This window comes from Stegodyphus dumicola, chromosome X1 (genome assembly GCF_044657685.1).
Source record: "Stegodyphus dumicola isolate Sdum_Otavi_A_Nest chromosome X1, ASM4465768v1".
In the NCBI taxonomy this organism is placed as follows: Eukaryota; Metazoa; Arthropoda; class Arachnida; order Araneae; family Eresidae; genus Stegodyphus; species Stegodyphus dumicola.
In genome coordinates, this window is record NC_140780.1 from 221,623,016 (window position 1) to 221,643,557 (window position 20,542).

At 32.4% G+C, this 20,542-nt stretch overlaps 1 protein-coding gene across 2 annotated transcripts in view; it reads right to left on the reverse strand.

Moving 5' to 3' along the window:
- Window positions 1-20,542, reverse strand: part of LOC118190621 (protein jagged-1b-like) — a 141,740-nt gene that overhangs the window by 22,757 nt on the left and 98,441 nt on the right. For both annotated transcript variants that reach the window (XM_085808565.1, XM_085808566.1), the window contains exons 13-19: window positions 17,014-17,127; window positions 16,769-16,882; window positions 16,457-16,573; window positions 8,462-8,689; window positions 7,928-8,037; window positions 5,064-5,330; window positions 375-500 (exon numbers count right to left, since the gene is read on the reverse strand). In XM_085808565.1, coding sequence (XP_085664691.1) covers window positions 375-500; window positions 5,064-5,330; window positions 7,928-8,037; window positions 8,462-8,689; window positions 16,457-16,573; window positions 16,769-16,882; window positions 17,014-17,127 — 1,076 coding nt within the window. The remainder of the gene's footprint in view (window positions 1-374; window positions 501-5,063; window positions 5,331-7,927; window positions 8,038-8,461; window positions 8,690-16,456; window positions 16,574-16,768; window positions 16,883-17,013; window positions 17,128-20,542) is intronic.

The window sequence follows — 20,542 nt, forward strand, 5'->3', positions numbered from 1 at the left end:
AATTGTATAAAATTTGTCTATCACCGTGAACTAGAAATAAAATTTATGTTCTACTAAGAAGATTGTCTGTTTTGTAAATTACTGCAAATACATTACAGTATAAATTTCACATATTCATTAATTTTGAAAACTGATAAATAAGTGCATAATTTTAGACTAAAAGCGTGACCATATTTAAAGATTGCATAATAAGCAGACAGTAAGTTCTCTACCACAACATAAATTCTCTTTTAACTGATAAAAAAGTTTTTAAATTGTAGCTTAATTACACATAAATAAATTGCAAAAAAAAAAAAAAAAAAAAAAAAAAAGAACATTTTTAATAATGCTTTCTATTAAACACGTTCACATAGAATGAAAATTTTAGGACTTACGACTGTAACTTCAACAATGTGAGCTACATTCTTCTGGAATGCACACTGCGCAAATACAGGAATATTTAAATCAAGGGACCATATTAACTCCTGTATCTCTAAACATATCCCATCAGTAGAATGAAGCTGTTGAACAAAGAAAATTTAAAATTTTTATTAATGTTTAATATGCTGCAGTTTATACATATAGATTTTAAAGCATATTTCGTCATATGTATAATATTACACATTTGTTTTACACAGCAACCGTTTTTCTTACGCAGTAACTGTATAAATTATTATCCTAAAAATACTGAGAGTTTCGGGTTGTGATAGGTGTCCATATTTTTCACAAAGAAGCACTCATTTTCTTAAGGAAATAAAATATTTCTAAACATTAAATTTATTACAAATTATTCGCACACAAAAATGGCGTAACTGGAAAAAGAAATTATTGAAAATATTACAAAATGTATTTATTCATAAAATATTACAGAAATGATAACTTTCAGATGAATAATTTATAACAGTATTCCTTATAATTTATAAACCCCAATAACTAAAATTTTCTGAACTATCGTTTTCTCAAATATTTAGTCATTTTACTAGTTCATTTTCAATAAAAGTATAAAAGTTTATTTAAGTCTTAAAACATACTCAGGAACCTTAGAGTCAAATGTACATTTGTTTGGTAAGAAAATTACATAAGAATGTACTCTCTGCTATTATAACTACAAAACTTATCTGATCAGCACTGTAAGCAAGTCAAAAAACTAAATACGCAATCTGCACTTAACAGTTTCTAAAAATAAGCTGATTCCATTTAGTCATCTCTGGCTTTCATTAAAAAGGAATTTTTATGATTAGGTATTATGAACTGGAAACTACCTTACACATTAAGCCATCGAAGTTTTTATAATGCCTGCATTATAAAAACATATTACTCCAAAGCTATAAAACTCATCGTAATGAGCTAATGTGTTATAAACTGGCCCTAAAAAAGATTAAAGCTTGGTATGCATGAGGTTATCGATGTAAAAATGAATATATTTTTTTCCAACATATGCATCGAAAATGAATAAATAATCCAATTCAACATTTGTGTGAAGCTCTCAATTTTACCCTGGACTGCCAGGACACTTCAATTTGGCGGTTGCTGTCTTATTCCATTATATATATAATTATATGTGTGTGTGTACGATAAAAGAATATAAAGCAAACTTCTGACTTGACTAAAAGGAAAATATAGCCACTTTTATCCTTCATTTTAATTTGTGTATTTACCCTTTCTATCCTAAAAATAGTAATATAGTATATGTTTCTATCCTTAAAATAGTAATTATTCACAATATATTAATCTAAATTGCGTCATTTCAAAATTAATCCGCATCATACGATTTTAACACTGCAAATACCTTTAATTCAATCACTGAATAAGATTTCAATTGAGAACCAAAACTTTTTGATACTCTTCCACGCTTCTCAATGCGTCGACACCTTTCCTGCTTTGCTTGCTTTGTGTTAGGATGTCATCACTTGTCTCTCTCTCTATTATTCATTGTATATATTAAGATGTACTAAACTTCCAAAAATGTGGGGTGCAGATTGCGTCGATGATAATATGTGAATCATAATATGCATCTAAAGAGTTTTCGAGAAATAAATTGTGGGTTGAATCCACAATTACTTTTGTCTCCAAGTTCCATCCTTCTACAACGCAATGACGCATTCCATCTGTATTATATACATATAAAGAAAAACCCATTATACATGGTTGCAATTATTATACAGGGTGTTTGTAAAGTCCCGGACCCATTTTGATGTTTAATAACTCATAAAATAATAAGAATAGATTAAAATTAATAACATAAATGGTTAGATAGACTCAAAACGTTTCATGACCCTTGTCAATGAACTTCCACGTGTGCCCCCTTAATCGCACGGAGAATATCAAGTCGATATTCAATTTCATGCCAGGTACCGGCAAGTATGTCGGCATCCACAGAGGCTATTGCGGTTGTAATTCTGGCTTTTAGGTCATCAATGTTCGACACTCTCCTCCTGTAAACGTTGTTCTTTACAAATCCCCAAAGGAAAAAGTCCAGCGGCATTATATCAGGTGATCTGGGTGGCCAAGGAATTGGACCTCCTCGCCCAATCCATCTTCCTGTAAAATGGTCATTCAAAGAACTATGAACGATGATAACCCAATGAGGTGGTGCCCCATTTTGTTGCAAAAAGACATGTGGCTGAAGCTCTTCTAGTTGTGGAAATACGAAGTTTTCCAACATGTCTAAGTATACGACTGATGAGACCGTCTTTTCTGTAAAAAAGAAAGGCCCAATGACTCGGTCGTGCATTATTCCACACCACCACACATTAACCTTTGGGGAATCCCTTTGTGCCTCACGGTATTCATGGGGGTTTTCAGATCCCCATACGCGCAACTTATGGCGATTAACAATGCCAGAAAGATGAAAGGATGCTTCATCGGAGAACATTACGCGCTTCAGAAATTCAGCATCATCTTCTATCCTCCTTAGCATATCTGTTGCAAAGTCCATCCTCCTAGGCCTATCGTTCGGTTCCAAAACTTGAACAATTTGAACTTTGTATGCATGCAGTCTTAATTTTTTCTTAATAACTTTGCACACCGTCAAAATTGGCATATCCAATTCTCTTGCTGCTGATCTCACAGATCTTCTAGGATTGTGTAAAAATGTCTCTCTGACACGCTCAACATCAAAATCACTTGTGCAGGAACGTCCAGAACGTTTCTTATCTGCGATACTTCCATTTTCTAGAAAATTCTTTTTCCACCGCAAGATCCTGCTTTTGGATGCAGGATCTTTTTGGTAAATTCTTCTGCAATTTCTCTGTGTTTGCATTATAGATTTCGTTTCTATGAACCACCATACAATCTGTGCTTTCGCTTGTGGTGTATGCATTCTCCTTAATATCCGGTCGAATAAAACATCACATACAAAAGTACTAGAACAAACACATCAAAAGTACACATAACATTGCAATAGTTGCCAAAAACAAAAGAGAGAAAATGCAATTAATAAGCAGACGATATTTATAAAAGTACAGATATTTAGACTGGAAAATGAAATTATCTGAAATTAACCACACGCGCAGACGATATTTGCAAAAGTAAAGATATTCAAACCTGAAAAGGAAAAAATATAAGTTATTCTATCAATAAATGCCATAAGTTTGTTTATATCTTCATTATTTTATGATTTATTAAACATCAAAATGGGTCCGGGACTTTATAAACACTCTGTATTATAGAGGAATTGCTTTGCTTTTATTCCAATTTATTTAGACGCTTTAAGTTTATATATATATATTCACGGCACTATATTATGCATTGCAGGAAGAACATTCTGTATTGCGGAATCTCTAGCAACTAAGGTAAGGGATTCGAGCAGGCTTTGTGTATACATATATATATATATTATAAAATAATAATAGCTTAAAATGAAACAAATTTAAAAAAAAAAAGTGTTGAATAACATTTTAAATAATGTTGCCTACTAAACACGCTGAATTAGAATGAAAACTTTAAAACTTGATTAAATGTAATTTCGATGACTGTTGTGCGAGATATTTTGAAAATTTAGAAAATTACTACAGTGAGAAGAAAATTTTTCGTATGTTTTAGTATTTTAACATTTAAACCTTATAGATATTTTAAGAAATTTTGATTAATATATATTTTTATAATGCAGACATAATTTTTCTATTATATATATTTGTTGCTATCATATCACTATCACAATCTTGTACAAATAAGCTGATGGTGCAAAATCAGTTCAAATTAAACACTAAATAATAAAAATGTCTCGAAAAATAAACATGCCTTGTGCCAGTGTCAGGTATCTAATAGACTGCCTTTTGTTGAGAAATGAAATCCAAAAGAAAGCTTTGATTGTAAATCTTATTAGTTAAATAATAATAATTGAATAACCGACTTCCCTCCGGTTTAAAATACCATAGCTCAATACTACAGGATTATTTATTTTGTTAACCGGCAGTATTTAAAATTAATGACGGTCTCATATTTTAAAATCTTATCGGCAAATAGTTTAATCCTTTTACGCTATTTTTTAATTTCCTGTCAAAGCACTTTGAAACATTTTACTTAATCGAAAGTAGCAATTTAGATCTATGTCATAAAGCCTGTAATGTGTATTTTAGTTACTGCTTCCATTTATTAATAATAAAATAATAAAAAAATGCATAAATGTAATTTTTAAACTGTAGTTAATGATCAATAAATCAACAATAATCTTCATGTAATTTTTAATGCAGCTCTATTATTATTTCTAAAAGGTATACATTAACAATATAAACTTAAAATACTTGTTGCATCTTGAATAAAATGCAGAATATTCATTAAAAAAAGGAATGCGCTACAAGCTGCATATATTTACAAGCTCTGGGAAGAAAAAATAATAAGTTCTTAAGGCAGTTCAGACTGCAGTTTTAACTCATGCTTGTTAAAGTAATGAGCTCAAAAATGTTTCATTAATAGATTATAGATCTTTGCCTTAACAATTTGGCGCGTCATTTAGTTAATATCAGGGATAGTTTCAGCACTATGATTAAACGTTAAAATTAAATAATAAAACGTAAAATTAAATAATCTCGTATAATTACAGTAACATCTTCGAACTAAATTTATCAGACAGCACCACTCACCAAGAATAGAATGTTATCGGAAAATGCTAAAGATAATTTGGCACAATTATTTCCAGGAGTAGCATCATTTGGTTTGCAGTGTGTTGGCATATGATCCTTTAAATAAAGATGAGTATTCGTATGAGACAGACAAAATCTGGAAACTTCACATGGAGTAGACAAACATGGATACGAAAACTGAGGAACACATAACTCTCCACGAGGACATTGTTTACTATAATCTTCAAAGTTCATTCGATGTTCACACGTCTTTTTCTCACACGAAACCTACGAAATGAATATAATAGTTAGAATAGAAACACATAATATCAAAATTTCGAAAATTTTAGATAGTAGACTATCAAAAACATAATGCTATAGGCAAGTAAGAACAAATGAATGACATGTGGCAAATTCTTTTACGCTTGCCGTTATTTATCATTATGTCTAATTAATTTTATATCCCAAAACTACTGATTTAATCTTGTATGATTTTTTAATCTTGTTATTCCCTTTTGTCTTTAGAAGTGCATTCATTACATTTCAGTACCGCTAATGTCATTAATATATATGAAAATGTAAAATCTTCGCACATACCCTTTTAACATACCATTTGGCAACACCATATCATAAGCTATCTTATTTTGGCGTAAGAAACATCCTTAATTTACCATAATTTGTATACGTTTAGAATTTCTTGTTCAACATGAGGCTAATTTTCTGTGCTTTATTCTTGCGTCTCAAAAACATAGTAGCCGCAAGCTTATGACAGATAATGAGCAAAAAAAATTTGGTACGACTGATATCGTCAAAAGGTTTGCATGGCATTCAGAATTGCTTCGTCTTGAAAGAGTTCTTAGTTTGAAGAAAGGAATAAATCCAAAATTGCGCTGTTTTGAGAAAAGAAATGAAACAACTTAACTTATCATTTATTCTAGAGTGATATACTCACAGTGGCTTTTGCATCTACTTGCGACGTGAGCGCATCTTTTTTCAGTTGCTCAAGCTTAGTAAATGGTTAATCCATCATCAATAACAAATTACAGATTTGTCTTTTTCTTCAAACTATTGGCGGAAGACATGGAAGTAAGGCATTTTAAAATACACTAGTTTTCCGAAATTAAGGAAAAATCACAAAAATAGCGATAAGTCGTTCATAAATAAGCCAACCCGTATAAAACTTAGATACGTTGTCAAATAACAGTTGTTGAGTAAAATGCAGTTGCCAAATTAATAGCACTACAAATGGAATGTGTCATCTGCGAGGAGCATAAAACAGTGGTGTAGAGCTTTTAGAAAAACCTGCTTACTACCATAAATGATAGCCTTCCTTTTAAAAGCAATCTCAGTGTCATTGTTGCTATTCTCTCTTTCGCTTTTATTAATTACAAACTTGCTCAGAATTTTTATAAGTGGCGTTTCCAAATTATTCATCTCCTATTAGTTATCTTCTATTAAAAGCGAATTTTTGAAAATAAGGAGAAACTGCAGTTTTATAATAATTAACAAAAACATTTTCTCTAAATAAATTCATCTTTAAAAAGCTTACGCAAGATATATTTTAACCTGTGCGGACGCACGCAGAGTCATTCCACAGAAAGATTCATTGTGATTTGCTTAGAACACTTTCCCTTGGAAATAGACGAAATCTATTGCAGTTTAATTGAAAAACCATATTCTTTGGGATCCTAAATCAAACAGTGAATTCATTTCCTGAAATTATGACACGAAGGTATAGGATACCTAGCAACTTCTCACAATTCTCAAAATTCTGTGATCATTCTTTTCCTGTCAAGCCAAATATAGCATACACATATTTCTACTGAGTGATTTGAAATATTTTAAACGTGAGAAATGGAAATTTATTACATCAAGTAGTTTAATCAGTTATTTAAAATTAATATTAATTTATGCTATCATAAGCCATTTGATATCCATTACACAATTCTGATAAACCTTGATTGCGGATAATTGGTTTTGAGATAAAAACTATTCCACGAAACCTTAAAAAAAAAAAAAAAAAAAAGTCAGAAAATTGCAAAAGAATACTGTAAAAGATGAGAAATTCTCACTGAATTGCCAATTAAAGAACAAGGTGGCACATTCTTCCATTTTACTGTTACTTATTACAGGCAAAGATAATAAAATGGATGAGTGTTCAGAAATGTCTCAAAAACTTGAAATCTGTTTTTACAACCTGACGAAAGAAACCGAAGGTATTGATAAAATTAAACAACCCAATCCTCTTTACAGCATATAGCCAGTGGTCCATAATTTTTCTGGTCTAAATGTTGTTACAATTCATGTTCATTGATTATTTACCGTCTACAAAATAGACACCGGTTCAATTTGGGGAATAAGCGGTTTTTCTAAAGTTCACCGTGGCACAAACTTATAATGAATACACAAATCAAAGATAGCAGTAATATATTTTCAAGAAAATTAACCACAGATATTTATGACAAAAGTCAGACTAGAATAGAAGAAATCTTATGCCATAAAAAGAGAAAATCCCCCAGTTTTTTTAAGCTATCCAGAACTGGGATTCACCTGGAAAATTATTTTCCTGGAAGATTTCTACATGTCTCATATTATGCTTACAAACTTCATTTCATAAATCTTTTCATCTATTTAACTCAATAGATAACGTCAACCATCGACTGTAAAAATAACAAATACAATGATATTCATATATTTTAAATTAATTGGGGAGAATATGTACAAATTAATTTTTTATTAAAGAAAAGATGCTGTATCATTTATTTTCTTAGAATTCATAACTTTAAACTTTTATCATTCACAAAAGTTTGAATGCATCTCTTGTGTCTATTATTTTATCTAAGTGTGTATTAAAACTCTACCATACAGATAAATATTTCATTTACCCTAGAGCAGATAACTTTCCCTTCTTGACAGATGCAGGTGTTACATTCAAATTCCCATTCACTGCCTTCCATCTGTTTGATACCTTGAAACTCACAATTTTTTTGTGTATCTAGAACATAGAATATCATAGTTATTTGATAATCGGAATGTTCATATTTTTCAAGTATTACACTAACACTTATTTTAAATATTTGCCTAACATTATACATAAATATCACAACTTCTATTTTACCAATTATATTTCCTCTCATATCTCTGAATTAGATCTAAATCATGATTTATTTTGCATTCAATTAATGGAAAAATTAAACATTAACACTAAACATGCTTTTTCAATAAAATTCCAGTTTTTATTTTAGAATAATATAGTCATCAACCATATTAAAAAAAGTAAAAAATATTTAAAAAGTTGCCATATTAAAAAAAGTAAGAAATACAAATAGTTTATAAAACAAAGTACAGTTCAAGTCAAATTTCAAATGTAATTATAAACTGATTAAAAAAATAATTCAAACAGCATTTATTATTCATACCTATTTCGCAATGTTTTCCAGTTTTACCTGGAGGACATATACAGCGAAAATCATTTATACTGTCCTCGCAAGTAGATCCTTCCGCACAAGGAGAAGAAGCACATTCATTTATATTAATACGGCAGTCAGGCCCAGTAAATCCAAGAGCACATTCACACATGAACCAATTTATGCCATCAATGCAGTGACCTCCATTGAAACAAGGATTGTGCTTACAGTCATCAATATCTAAAGACAATAGAATAATGAATATGTAATAACACGATATAAAAGGAGACTTTAACGTAATGATAACAAAGTTTAAATAATTCAGTAACTCAAAACTAACAAAGTTTAAATAATTCAGTAGTAATAACATACAAAAGACCACACTTGCAATACAGGCGGATCTCTAAGTGAACAAATATTTATTCTGGGAATTTCCCTATTTAGAATATTTTAACGCAACACTGAAAATGCACAAATTTCCCGAATAGCGAAGCCTATTTTCTGCTTAACAAAGTATTTAAAAAATCTTCATATTTCCCTATGATATTTCATATAATTTTCTATCTAAGAAAACATGCTTTACGCAAATGACATGAATGGGAAGTAAATGGTGGATATACACTGGTGTGCAAAAATTAAGGACGAAGTCGAAAAATTAGCATATCAGCCGAACGAAGAGGCAGAGCGGACAGAAAGACCAATCAGGAGATTAAATAAGGTGATGTACGGTAGCACATGCGCAGATATGCAGGTAGACGTAATGGGGGAATGTCTGAGTAGTATAAAGCATGTTGTCGGTGTAAGATCAGTATTTCTGGCAAAGAGATTGCACGCCGTATAGCAGTTAAAATCACACCGAGTTGCTGCCTCAGCGAGAAATGGCGAATAATCAATCTGTTAGACGACATCTGGATGCTTTTACCCGAGGTCGAATCATTGGGAAGTTGGAGGAAGGCCGCAGTGTGACAAGTGTGGCTGCAGAGTTCGGAATTGCTCACAGCATCGTTTCACGACTTTGGAGACAATTTCAAACTACAGGAACAGCTATCCGGGGGTTTAGTAGTGGTCGTCCACGAGGAACCACACCCGCAGATGACCGGTATATTGCCTTACAGGCCAGAAGAAACAGGCGGCAGACAGCGGGAGAAATCGCTAGACACACGACACAGGCGACTGGACAACCGATATCGCGTTTTACCGTGGCCAGAAGACTGCACGGTGGTGGTCTGTTTGCACGACGCCCTGTGCGGTGTGTACCTCTAACGCCTGCCCATCGGAGAAGGCGTTCTCTGTGGTGCCGGGAACACCGGAATTGGAGAGACAATGAATGGGGACGAGTACTCTTTACAGATGAGAGCAGATTCAGTCTGAGTAGCGATTCTCATCGCATACTCATCTGGAGAGAGCGGGGAAGCCGCAATCATCCCTCGAACATCATTGAAAGGGACAGGTATGGAGGTGGCGGTGTTCTCGTTTGGGGAGGCATCATGCTTGGTAGTCGTACAGACCTTCACATCTTCGACGCAGGTTCAGTGAACGGGACCCGTTATTGTAACGAGATTCTTCTTCCATATGTGCGTCTTTTTAGAAGCGCTATGGGTCCGCAGTTCCTTTTCATGGACGACAATGCACCATGTCATCGCACAGTAGCTGCCGAACAGCTCTTAGAGAGTGAGGATATTGAACGTATGGATTGGCCGGCACGATCTCCGGATCTCAATTCCATCGAGCATGTATGGGATTTTCTAGGCAGACGCTTGGCAGCTCGTACCTTACCGCCAGTAACGATTCTGGAGCTTCGATTGGCGCTGCAAGACGAATGGGCAGCAATGCCTCAACAACTCATTGACACCCTCATTCTCAGCATGGGCAGACACTGTGAAACCTGCCTAGCAGTCAGGGGAGATCATATCCCCTATTAAAGACCGGATGTTTCTTGCTGGACACCCATCACAGGGATGTTTCGGCCTTCAGTCGCATTGCGCTCCGTGCTACTTTTTCAATAAAGCTTCTTTTTATCCCTCTGATTTCTCTTTTAGTAAGTGTTGCTTACATTATCAGGTTCAATGTTCCTTCTAACCTTCTTCGGGAACATACAAGGACCTGACTCGGAACAGAGAGCTTACTAAAGCTATGTTCACTAATTGTGGTAAGTAGACAGGATACAGACGAAGGGTATACAAAACCCTTTATTTTTCTCTATATACAATAACTTCCGTACTTCGGAATACACCGACCCGCCACTTGGGGTCTAACGTAACTCTGATTTCTCTTTCAGTAAGTGTTGCTTACATTACTCATGTCCTTAAGTATTGGGGATCTTACGGTATTAAATGTGTTGATTTGGAAAGCTTTTGTACAAAGTTATATTGAAAAAACCGTCTCGTCCTTAATTTTTGCACACCAGTGTATATAACATACATAACAAAGACATTTAAATGTGGAAGAGACTGGATTATTTTTGCAATGTTTGCCACAAAAGCAGAGATGTTTGGCAATTAGAAATGCTTCGGAAGTAAGCATAGCAGAATAAGTGTGATTATCATGCTTTGGCAAATATGGAAGGTATTTACTTATAAAAGAAACAAAAAGCCAAGACGTTTACTACTATTTAAAGAAACAGCAGGAAGGAAAACAAATGATGTTTTAATTACCAGCAAAAATAAAAAGTCACAATTTTAAGCGTAAATTTGTCAATACTGTGAAAAACGTCAACGTCAGTTACATGTAGAAATTTTAGTCAGGAGGTAGAAGTCAAATAATAATACAATGACACACGCTCTTACACTACAGTTCATTGCTGCAGAGTAGGAGTGAAAAATAAAATATAGAGAGAATGAAAGTGTAAAACGTTTTAAAGTCGAAAAGCCAAGTTAATAGTAGGAAATGTTTAAAAATTAGTTGCTAAGATATTTTCTCTTCTAGATGCCTGGAAAGAGATGAGATCCTAATGAAATGTTTTTTGATGTCATAAATTTACTGTCCAGTGACGGGAACCTCCTGTAAAATTTAAATTTAATCTTAGAATTGGAATTTCATGCTTGTAAAAGTTGGCTCATTGTTAGGTTTAGAATTTTAAATCTTACCAAGGTAGTTAGGAACTTTTGTCGCGATTACTTAAATTCTGGTGGGGAATAATTGAGCGGTTATTATTATTTGGCATTAACCAGTTATTTATAATTTCAGACTTTATTATCACTTCTCCTTTCCATTTACCCACCAGAATGCATATTATTTAGACAGTATTTAAGTCGAGGATTTTGGATTGTAAGACAAAGCGGGTTTTTACTCTCGAGGCCAGATTACTAGGTTCCGTCAGCTCTGATAAGATTGTAATTTTTCGGCTTTGCGTTATTGCTGCCGACATTTCATTGTTAAGCCGGTAAGAAGTTTTGAGCCAACTTATAGTTAAAATCATTTGTGTAGCCTTTGACTACTAGGCTTAGTTTAATTTTTGAACTTGATTGTTACTTAAGTTGCATTGCCAAAAGTGGTGGTTGGTCCCGTTAGCGCAGTTTTATTAAATCCCAACATTAAAGTTCTGGTTTAATAAAAAGGTTATTTTAACCTTCTCAAGTCTTTGTCGTTAACTTCAGACACAGGATAATTTGCTTCATGTCTGTTGGGAGTTTGGTAATAGTTTATGCTACCAAAGCAAGTCAAACTCTATAACTTAATGAAAGGGGGGAACCCTGCATTCCTAACATAATTAAGAAAAGGATAAAGAAGTGTATTATAAAGTGCAAAAAAGGGGGGGCGGGTTTTGTGAGTAACTTATTTCAATTAAGCAAATTTTTAATGAAACCTAATGACCTTTATATGATTTAGGATTAGATTTCGTTCCAGAAATTCCTAAATTTGAGTTTTAAATCGCTTTCTTGTCTTTTGGAAGCTTAAGCACATTCAGTACTAAAATTTATCATACCTATTTGTAATTATGTAAAATATGCTGTTGTTCATGATAGAATATGGTGGTAAATGCACATCACGTTAGCACTGTTTTTAAATTAGAAAAGATATCTACAGGTACCTTTTCTTAACTAATATGTACTTCTAAAATTTTGTAATAATGTGAATGGTGGCTTTGCAAATGCGGTCAAGAGCAAGAGACTGACATTAATTACGGAAAGGGAAAGTAAACGGCTGTATCAGGGATCATAAGGGGAGATATATTTTAAATGAAAAGTGTTTTTAGGTCTCATTCAGTATCAGTATATCAGGTATATATATCGCGCGCTGGAGATAAAATGTTTTTTTTTTTTTTTTTTTTTTTTTTTTTTTTTTTTTTTTTTTTTTTCGTACAGTGTTGCCATTGCTCGCTTTGAAATTTCTGAGTTTGTTAATCAAAAATTCGCTGAAGTGTTATAAAATATGAAATCGATATTAAAACAAATTTTAAATTCAAATTAGGGCTTCCACACGCCGATATTATATGGAAGATTACGTTATTCAAATTTTGATAGCTCTATGTACCGTCGTTTTATCAAAACATACATACATTCATGCAGACTCTTCATTATTTAATTTCTTTAAATATAATACACAGGGCGATAATATTTGGTATCAACAATTTGAAAAGTGATTCGCCGTTTATATTTTCAACGCAAAATGCCAAAATGAAATTAATAATCCTTCTGGGTAAATTGCCCCTTTGGACTAATAATGTATTCTAAAAGCGATGGGCTGATGCCTAGCAGTAAGGGTTTGGAGTCAAGAATATATTTCGCAGAACCATTATATTACTTGCAAGTATTTCATTAACTGATAAAGTTAAATTTTGAAATTTTATATAAACTAGAAAAGGGATATAAAAATTAGGAAATATTTTATTTTTAAATAAACATTCAATTTATGTGTAGATAGCTGCAAATATTTTACTCAGTTGTTGTAGCAGAGTTGTAATTTTATTGGGAGGAAAACTAGGAAATTCCACTGGTTAAATAATGGAAAATCGAGAAATTTTTGCGATCGAGGAGCAAAACGCTTTTTTCTGGGAGGGGGGGGAGTCTATACCAGAAAGGAAGCAATAACATAGATAACTAGCATGTAACGAAATAAAATATTATACATTTTTTTTAAATTACAAATTTACATTTACTAATCAATTCAAGAAATGCATACAAAAGCATTAAAGTCAAGATTACTGTTTAATTTGACAGTATTTTTAGACATTATGCTGTACATAAAACGGCTTTTCTTCGTTAAGAAGTTCGTTTTTAAAAAGGTACCCTTTTTCATCGAAATCGTCAGCACTGATACGAAATGAAGGGCGATTTATACTATACCTCAATTTCCTGGCCTGTAAGACGCGCAGTGATTTATCAGGTTAAAACTTGGGAAAAATACTTAGACAGAAAAGAGTTAAGTACCTATTTTAATGATAAACAGTTTATACAATGAAAACGGAACTGTTGCATTAAAAAATTAGCAAATACATCAGCGTTTCTTAGAATCCCAGAAATTCGTCATCACTGTTGCTAAAATCATAGTTATTTTCACTTAGGTTGTCACTGTAACTAGATTTGCCACTTTTCTAAAACACAATGTCATCCTTATTTCCACTAGTGCTCTGCTAATTCCACACTTTTTAAAAGATTTGTTGTAGGATAAAATTGGATAATAGGATAAATGTATTTTTCAGTATTAATTTCATTCTGAAGAATTTTCTGCAGTCTAGTTTGCGCTATTTTATCTATAAGTCTCAAATTAAAAACAATTTAATATTTATATGTCATTAGAAAATTAACCAAAAAGCAGCGATCACAATGTAATTGAAAAACAGTCCTTAGATGTGAAAAGGTTGAAAGCCATTTGAGTTAAGACTATTTTCTCAGATATTTAGCTACTTCGCATTCATGTAACATAGCATTCAAAATGAAAAATTCAATATTTACTACAAATTCATTGATGTAACAAATATCTGTCTTTCTACTCCTACTTTAAAAAAAGATGTTATTTGCCTTACAGTTTATAGTTCACTAATACATTTTCATTGTACAAAATTGCATTCCTTCGAAGAATTCAATTTGCATTTTCCTCTGTATAAAAACTGAATGTAGAGAAGTTAAATGTTTAAACGACCCCCACGTTTTCTCAAGACCCCGAGCAAGACTATCCCCTCCTTTTCAGCCTCCCCCCCCCGTGAAAAAAAGGGATCCTAAATTTACGACCTGACCGCATATAAGGTGATTTTATATGAATATGTGTTAGTAATTATATGTAAAAATTAGAATTATGCGTGTTCAAATTCTAAGTGCATTTCATGTTACATAAATTCATCATTCATAAATAATATGTTTGATACTAGAGAACTTATTAACATTTAAAATTTTAATTTTTTAATGATCTGCTATGTGTGTGTTGAATCTGTGTTAAATGAGTATGATCATATATTAGTTATATACAGTCCAAATATGAAAAAATAAACTTAAATGACTGCTGACTCTGGAAGAAAAATTTCAGTTTCGTTGCCGTCAAATCTCTCTTAGGATAAAAAGTCGTTTTTTAAATGACACTAGATTAAATTAATTCCATAATCTATTAGTAAATAATTATAGTGGTGAAAATCTCTCTTCTGAAAGAGATCGGTATATTTAAGAACATAAATTTAGTACAGAATATCACCTTTCTAAGCCTACCACATCCCCAAAACTCTAAAATCCTCTAGAACCGTGAATGATCGCGTTTGAAAAAGACTAACTGCACTTTTAATAAAACATATACATTAGTTTAATTACGCATCTGTTAAATTTTTATTTTCTTTCAGACCAGTGGAACACTAGTTTTGTTGCTTTAAAGTACGTAAACTAAAAAATATGCAACAAAATCATAGCTAGATTCAAATATACCTATTTTGAACGTGCTTACAGTTCATTAATTTGCTTAGAAAGTATTGTCTAAAAGAAATATTCAATAAATATTAGAAATCGAAAATTATTACACCGGGTCAATTCAATAAGGTCCAACTCTTCAAAACTATTTTAATTGATGAAAGTAGATGTCGATACATCAGAAAATGTCTTTTCGAGGAGCGGATGAAACGGGAAAGACAGAATCGGTGGGGAAAGCTAGTGGGTCCGTACTATTACGAGCTCAGGATGAAACAGGAAAAGCAACGGCACACGTTCTTTGTTTCATGACCAGGATGAACAGATGAAAGAAAGATCTGAAATGATTCAGATTTTAACATTGCGCCAAAGGGATTAAAAAATTTTTTTATCCTTTCGTCAAGTTCGCAGTTTATCTGTCTGCTCTTGAATTCACTCCTGCTAACACTATTTTTTTTTATTGCCTTTTCAACTTTATTATTAAACACCATTTTTTTCGCAATTAAACCCGATAAAATTCAACAGCAAAATAAAAGTTTTAAAAACAGTGTATTTTTAGAATTCCCGATAAGGATGTTAAGTGTTGCCAAATATCTTTTAACCCAAAAGGGCAATTATTCTAAAACCGCACTTTTGCGTCGAATCGCTGTTTTTGTCCGTTTCACTTTTGAAATAACTAGCCGTTGGATTCACTCCTCATTAAATTTAAAAGAAATATTGAATACCTTATGCAAAGAATACCTTATACAAATGAAAAATTGAATACCTTATACAAATGACAAAAAATTAGCGCGTCGAAGTTCAAGATATTTCATATCGGATATCTTTAGAATTCCTGATAAAATATTAAATGTTGCCACGTTGTTTTTTTTTATATTCGGTGTATTCTTTCTTTAAAAATAGCGATAACATTTGGTGACAGCATCCTTTTATTTGTGTTACCTTTTTTTTTTATATTAGCTATATTATTTCTACATAGCGATAGCATTTGGTGGCAACACTGAAAAGTGATATAGACAGAAAAGTGAGGTTTGGGGACTAATAGGATCTCTGGTACTAAAAGAAAAGAGAGTTGGACGTATTGCTGCTCAAAATGAAAATCGTACATATCAACACATTATACTTTGCCTTATTTAATAATTTCAAAGCATTTGAAGTTAAATAAATTGTTACTGCTTACTGTTTTGACACTGCTTGCCCTCAAATCCTTCATGGCATATGCAATAGTAGTCGTTTTCTGTGTTCACGCATGTTGCGCCATTTTGGCAAGGATTAGATTTGCAGCTTGGGTTCACAGCTGATATAAAAATATCAGAGAAAATATCATACATTGTTATATATCATAATATTACAATATAAAAATATCAGAGAAAAAACACAATCTATTAAAACTATTTTCATTAAACACCCTGATTTGCATAGATATTTATAAGGATGTAGTAAGCTTGATGAAAGTAATAATCACATATTTTAACTTAAGTTGGGCACTTACCTATATGGCAAGCATGTCCGACCCAGTTGTCCGTGCAAGTGCAGTGGAATGTGTCTCCCAAGTCCCGACAAGTACCTCCATTTTGACACGTTGTTTGATCGCAGTGCCCGTGTTCTAGACGCAAAATGCAATTAAAATACTGTTTTGTATCCATATATACACTTTGAATAACATGGATCATACATACTGCATATTATCTACTTGAAAACATACAGTTTAGTAGCGATATACACTGCAAAGCTTACTTAGATTACATGTCCTCCCTTTCCATCCATGTCTGCATTCACAATAAAATCCGGCTTCGGCATCGATGCACGTTCCATTGTTTAAGCATGGGTTAGAATCACATTCATTTTTTTCTGCAAAAATTTTCAGAGTTATTTTTCAATGGGGATGATTAAAAGGCTTTAATTCCTGACATTATAAACGCACTAAATAATAAAATAAATAAATTAAAATTTCCACATAATATGAAAGATTCCATATCGCGTTCATTTGAACAGAATAAAAACAGAGTATAAGGAATTCTAAAGTTGGAAAACATTTTGAAATCATGTTTTAAGATTCAACATTATTTGTCAAAATCATTTCTCTAAAAAACATAATTTTGAATAAAATATGCGGTAGTTAAGGTAGTTTAAGTTAGTTAATTACACAAGGTAAATAAAAAATTATGAACTTTACTACGTCTGATTAATTTAAACTGGCCAGATTTTCATGAAAACATAAATGCACCTTGAAATACGTCTTGAATGTGTCTTGAAACGCATTTAGGGAGCCATTATTAGAAAGAAAAGATTCTAGGTACAAAGTTATAGGAGCATTTTGGAATTGTAATCAAGAATAGGTTTGTATGTCTTTTGGCGCAAATCCCGTTTCATCCAATTTTCCTTCCCTCCTTATCACCTGCGCCCACCATCGGCCGAGCGGTAAAGTAGCTAAACACTGGTAGTTCGGTCCGAGGTTCGAATCCCGCGAACGGGCTGGCTGCATGGGCGTTTTCGTGGTTTTCCCCATGTGTAACGTGTATACGAGCCAGTGTCCCTTAGAAAGTCCTCCACAAAGGCATCCCTCCCCTTAGGCAGATAGCCCTAGTGTGCTTTGCCATAACTAAATACACCACACCACCTTATCACCTGCGCAGAAGTGACTTTTCCACAGTTCTCCCACTATCCTCCGTATTCTAGTCCTCCTTCCAGATGGGATAAATATATGTAACGTAATTTTCATTCAGTTATAATTAAAAATAATTTAGTGAACATAAGAAAATTCTCCTTTCCTAAATTATATCTATCTACCTATTTCTATATATATATATTTCTCTCTCTCTGCAGTGTAGTTGAGGAAGATTGTACTATTAAAATTTCATTATTAGATATAGCGCAAACGATTATTTTGCACCATGATAATTAATATATGGCGTTAGAAACATTTGTTATTAATTAAAATGATTTACATTAACTAAAAAACGACATAATTATTCTATGTAGACGAAAAAAATATTATAAATGAAGGGTATTTTCATTTCTATGTTTTAAGTATTTTCTTGTGCAGAAATATCTGGAATTTTTTTTTTTTTTTTTTTTTTTTTTTTTTTTTTTGAACGATAGAGAAACATCTAATAGTCATATTGCACAGTTGACATTCCAAGTAAAATAAAAAAAGAGCTGCCTTTCTTCATTTAGAATGAATCAATCATATTGATATTGAGGCACTAAAGCGCGGAGATCCCAATTGATATATAGATAATCAAAGAAAAATTTTTAATTTTAAAAGAAAAATTAATAAGCAGCAAAATTTTATTAGAAAATTATGTCGATGTTGTGAGCACTACGTTCATTCAGAAACTTAGGAGTTGCAATGTTAAAGTCATTGTTTTTAACTACACGTTTAGAAAAACTGATCCATATTCATGCAAAGTAACTCCTTAACGAAAACACTCGCTACTTGGAATTTTCCATATATATATATAAAAGTAGCAAGTAGTACACGAACAAGAGAGACCTATGTGGTCAAGAATTTTGCGCATTAAGCTGCTAAATTTTAAAATATTTGCAAAGAAGAGGAAAGTTCTAAAAAGCTATTGCTTAAAAGTACATTTGATACTGTAGTTTCAGAGTAAAAAAGTTACACCATGTATAAACAATAATACAATACCAAATAAGTAAAAGTTATTGCGTAAAAACTTAATGTAAAAATTACAAAACGAGATAAACTTCAAAAACAAAAAGGGATGAGAAAAAACTAATAAATTATAAATCAAAAATTTAAAATTTTAAATGATGCACGCAAATAATCAAAAAGATTTCAAAGACACAGAAAATATATACAAAGAATTGTAATAAATGGTAAATTAGCCCAACTCAAGGTTTAAGACGAACTTATCAAGGGAAAAGTGTGTTAAAACTCGAATCCAGCTAAATACCATTAGCACGTTTCGTCAAATGAAAACAATTGAGACCGAAAGCGGAATTTCATTAATAGAAACTATACAAGAAAGCTTAGTTAGGTGAATGTACAAATTAAAATAAATAGCTAAAAAGCTATTAGTAAAAAATTACACAATTTTAAAGGAGATCCCAATGAGCATGAGGAATAAAAACTTTGTTAAAGAGAAGAATTAAAAGAAACATAAAAAAGTCTCAAAATGAGAAGAATAAGGCAAACATACCTGCGTCCAAAGCATTGGCTTGATCAAAGCAAAGGGAGCAAAAATCGCTGAAAAAGGTTGCCGGAATTAGAAGAATTCCAAAGGAGTACTACAAGAAAAGAAAAGTAGTCAAAATACTACTTAGGTGAGACCAGGGATAAATAGTCCTGGGTGAGACGACGTTGAAGGGGGAAACAAACGTAATGACGCAGTAGCCAACGGTACGTAACGGCCAGTGGGGAAAACCTTGGATCCAAGAGTAGGGGGAGGGGGTTGAAGGTGGAAGACAGATGCTATTCTTACAAAATGGCGTCTTGTTCAAAACTGAGTCGTGAAAAAAATTGAAGGCGAAAACGAAATGGTGAAAATCTACGAAAGTGCTTATCTGGCCAAAACCAGTTGAAATTGGAAAAAATCAGCAATTTGTTAGTAAAAAGTCGTAATTCTTCGCGCTGGAGGGCGGACAAGCTAGTTCGAAACAAAAATGGCCCTAAAAGGATAGGTATGGCCAGAAAACAGTGATATTAAATAATAAATTTAATAATTTAACTGAAGTTCTGTGCCATTTTAAGAGAGAAAAATTGATGCATTATTAAGAAACTATGTTACATTTTTACATTAGATCATTTGAATTAGCCATCCATCATCTACCTTTCCTCGAGATCTGAGTAAAAAATTTCATTATTCCAATCTAAATAATCTAAAATAATAGGTAATTACCAGCTTTTTTTAAAGAAATTTTTAATGATTGTTTTTGGAATAAGATTACTTTGCAAAATTTTAATAAAGTAGAGTACTTCTTCTTGGAGGAAGTCTGTGTTATTAAAGATTCTTTGAATTCTAAGAATTCCAGTTAGTGAGTTTTAGTGTATGAAAACTGAAATCTCTGCGTTTGTCAAAAATTTTAATAAGATTGTAATTCAGAATTTGAGGATCTAGGTAAACTATATCATTTTGTATTGCATGAGTAGTATTAATTTTGAGGCAAGTAGGGTAAATATTTGCATTTCCTAGTTTGTTAAAATTGTTAAAGGCAATAACATCCTCAATAAATCGAAAGATGTGTTGGTAATACTTGTGTTCTTCATCATTAATTGAACGAAAAATTTCAATTCTTGAGTGAA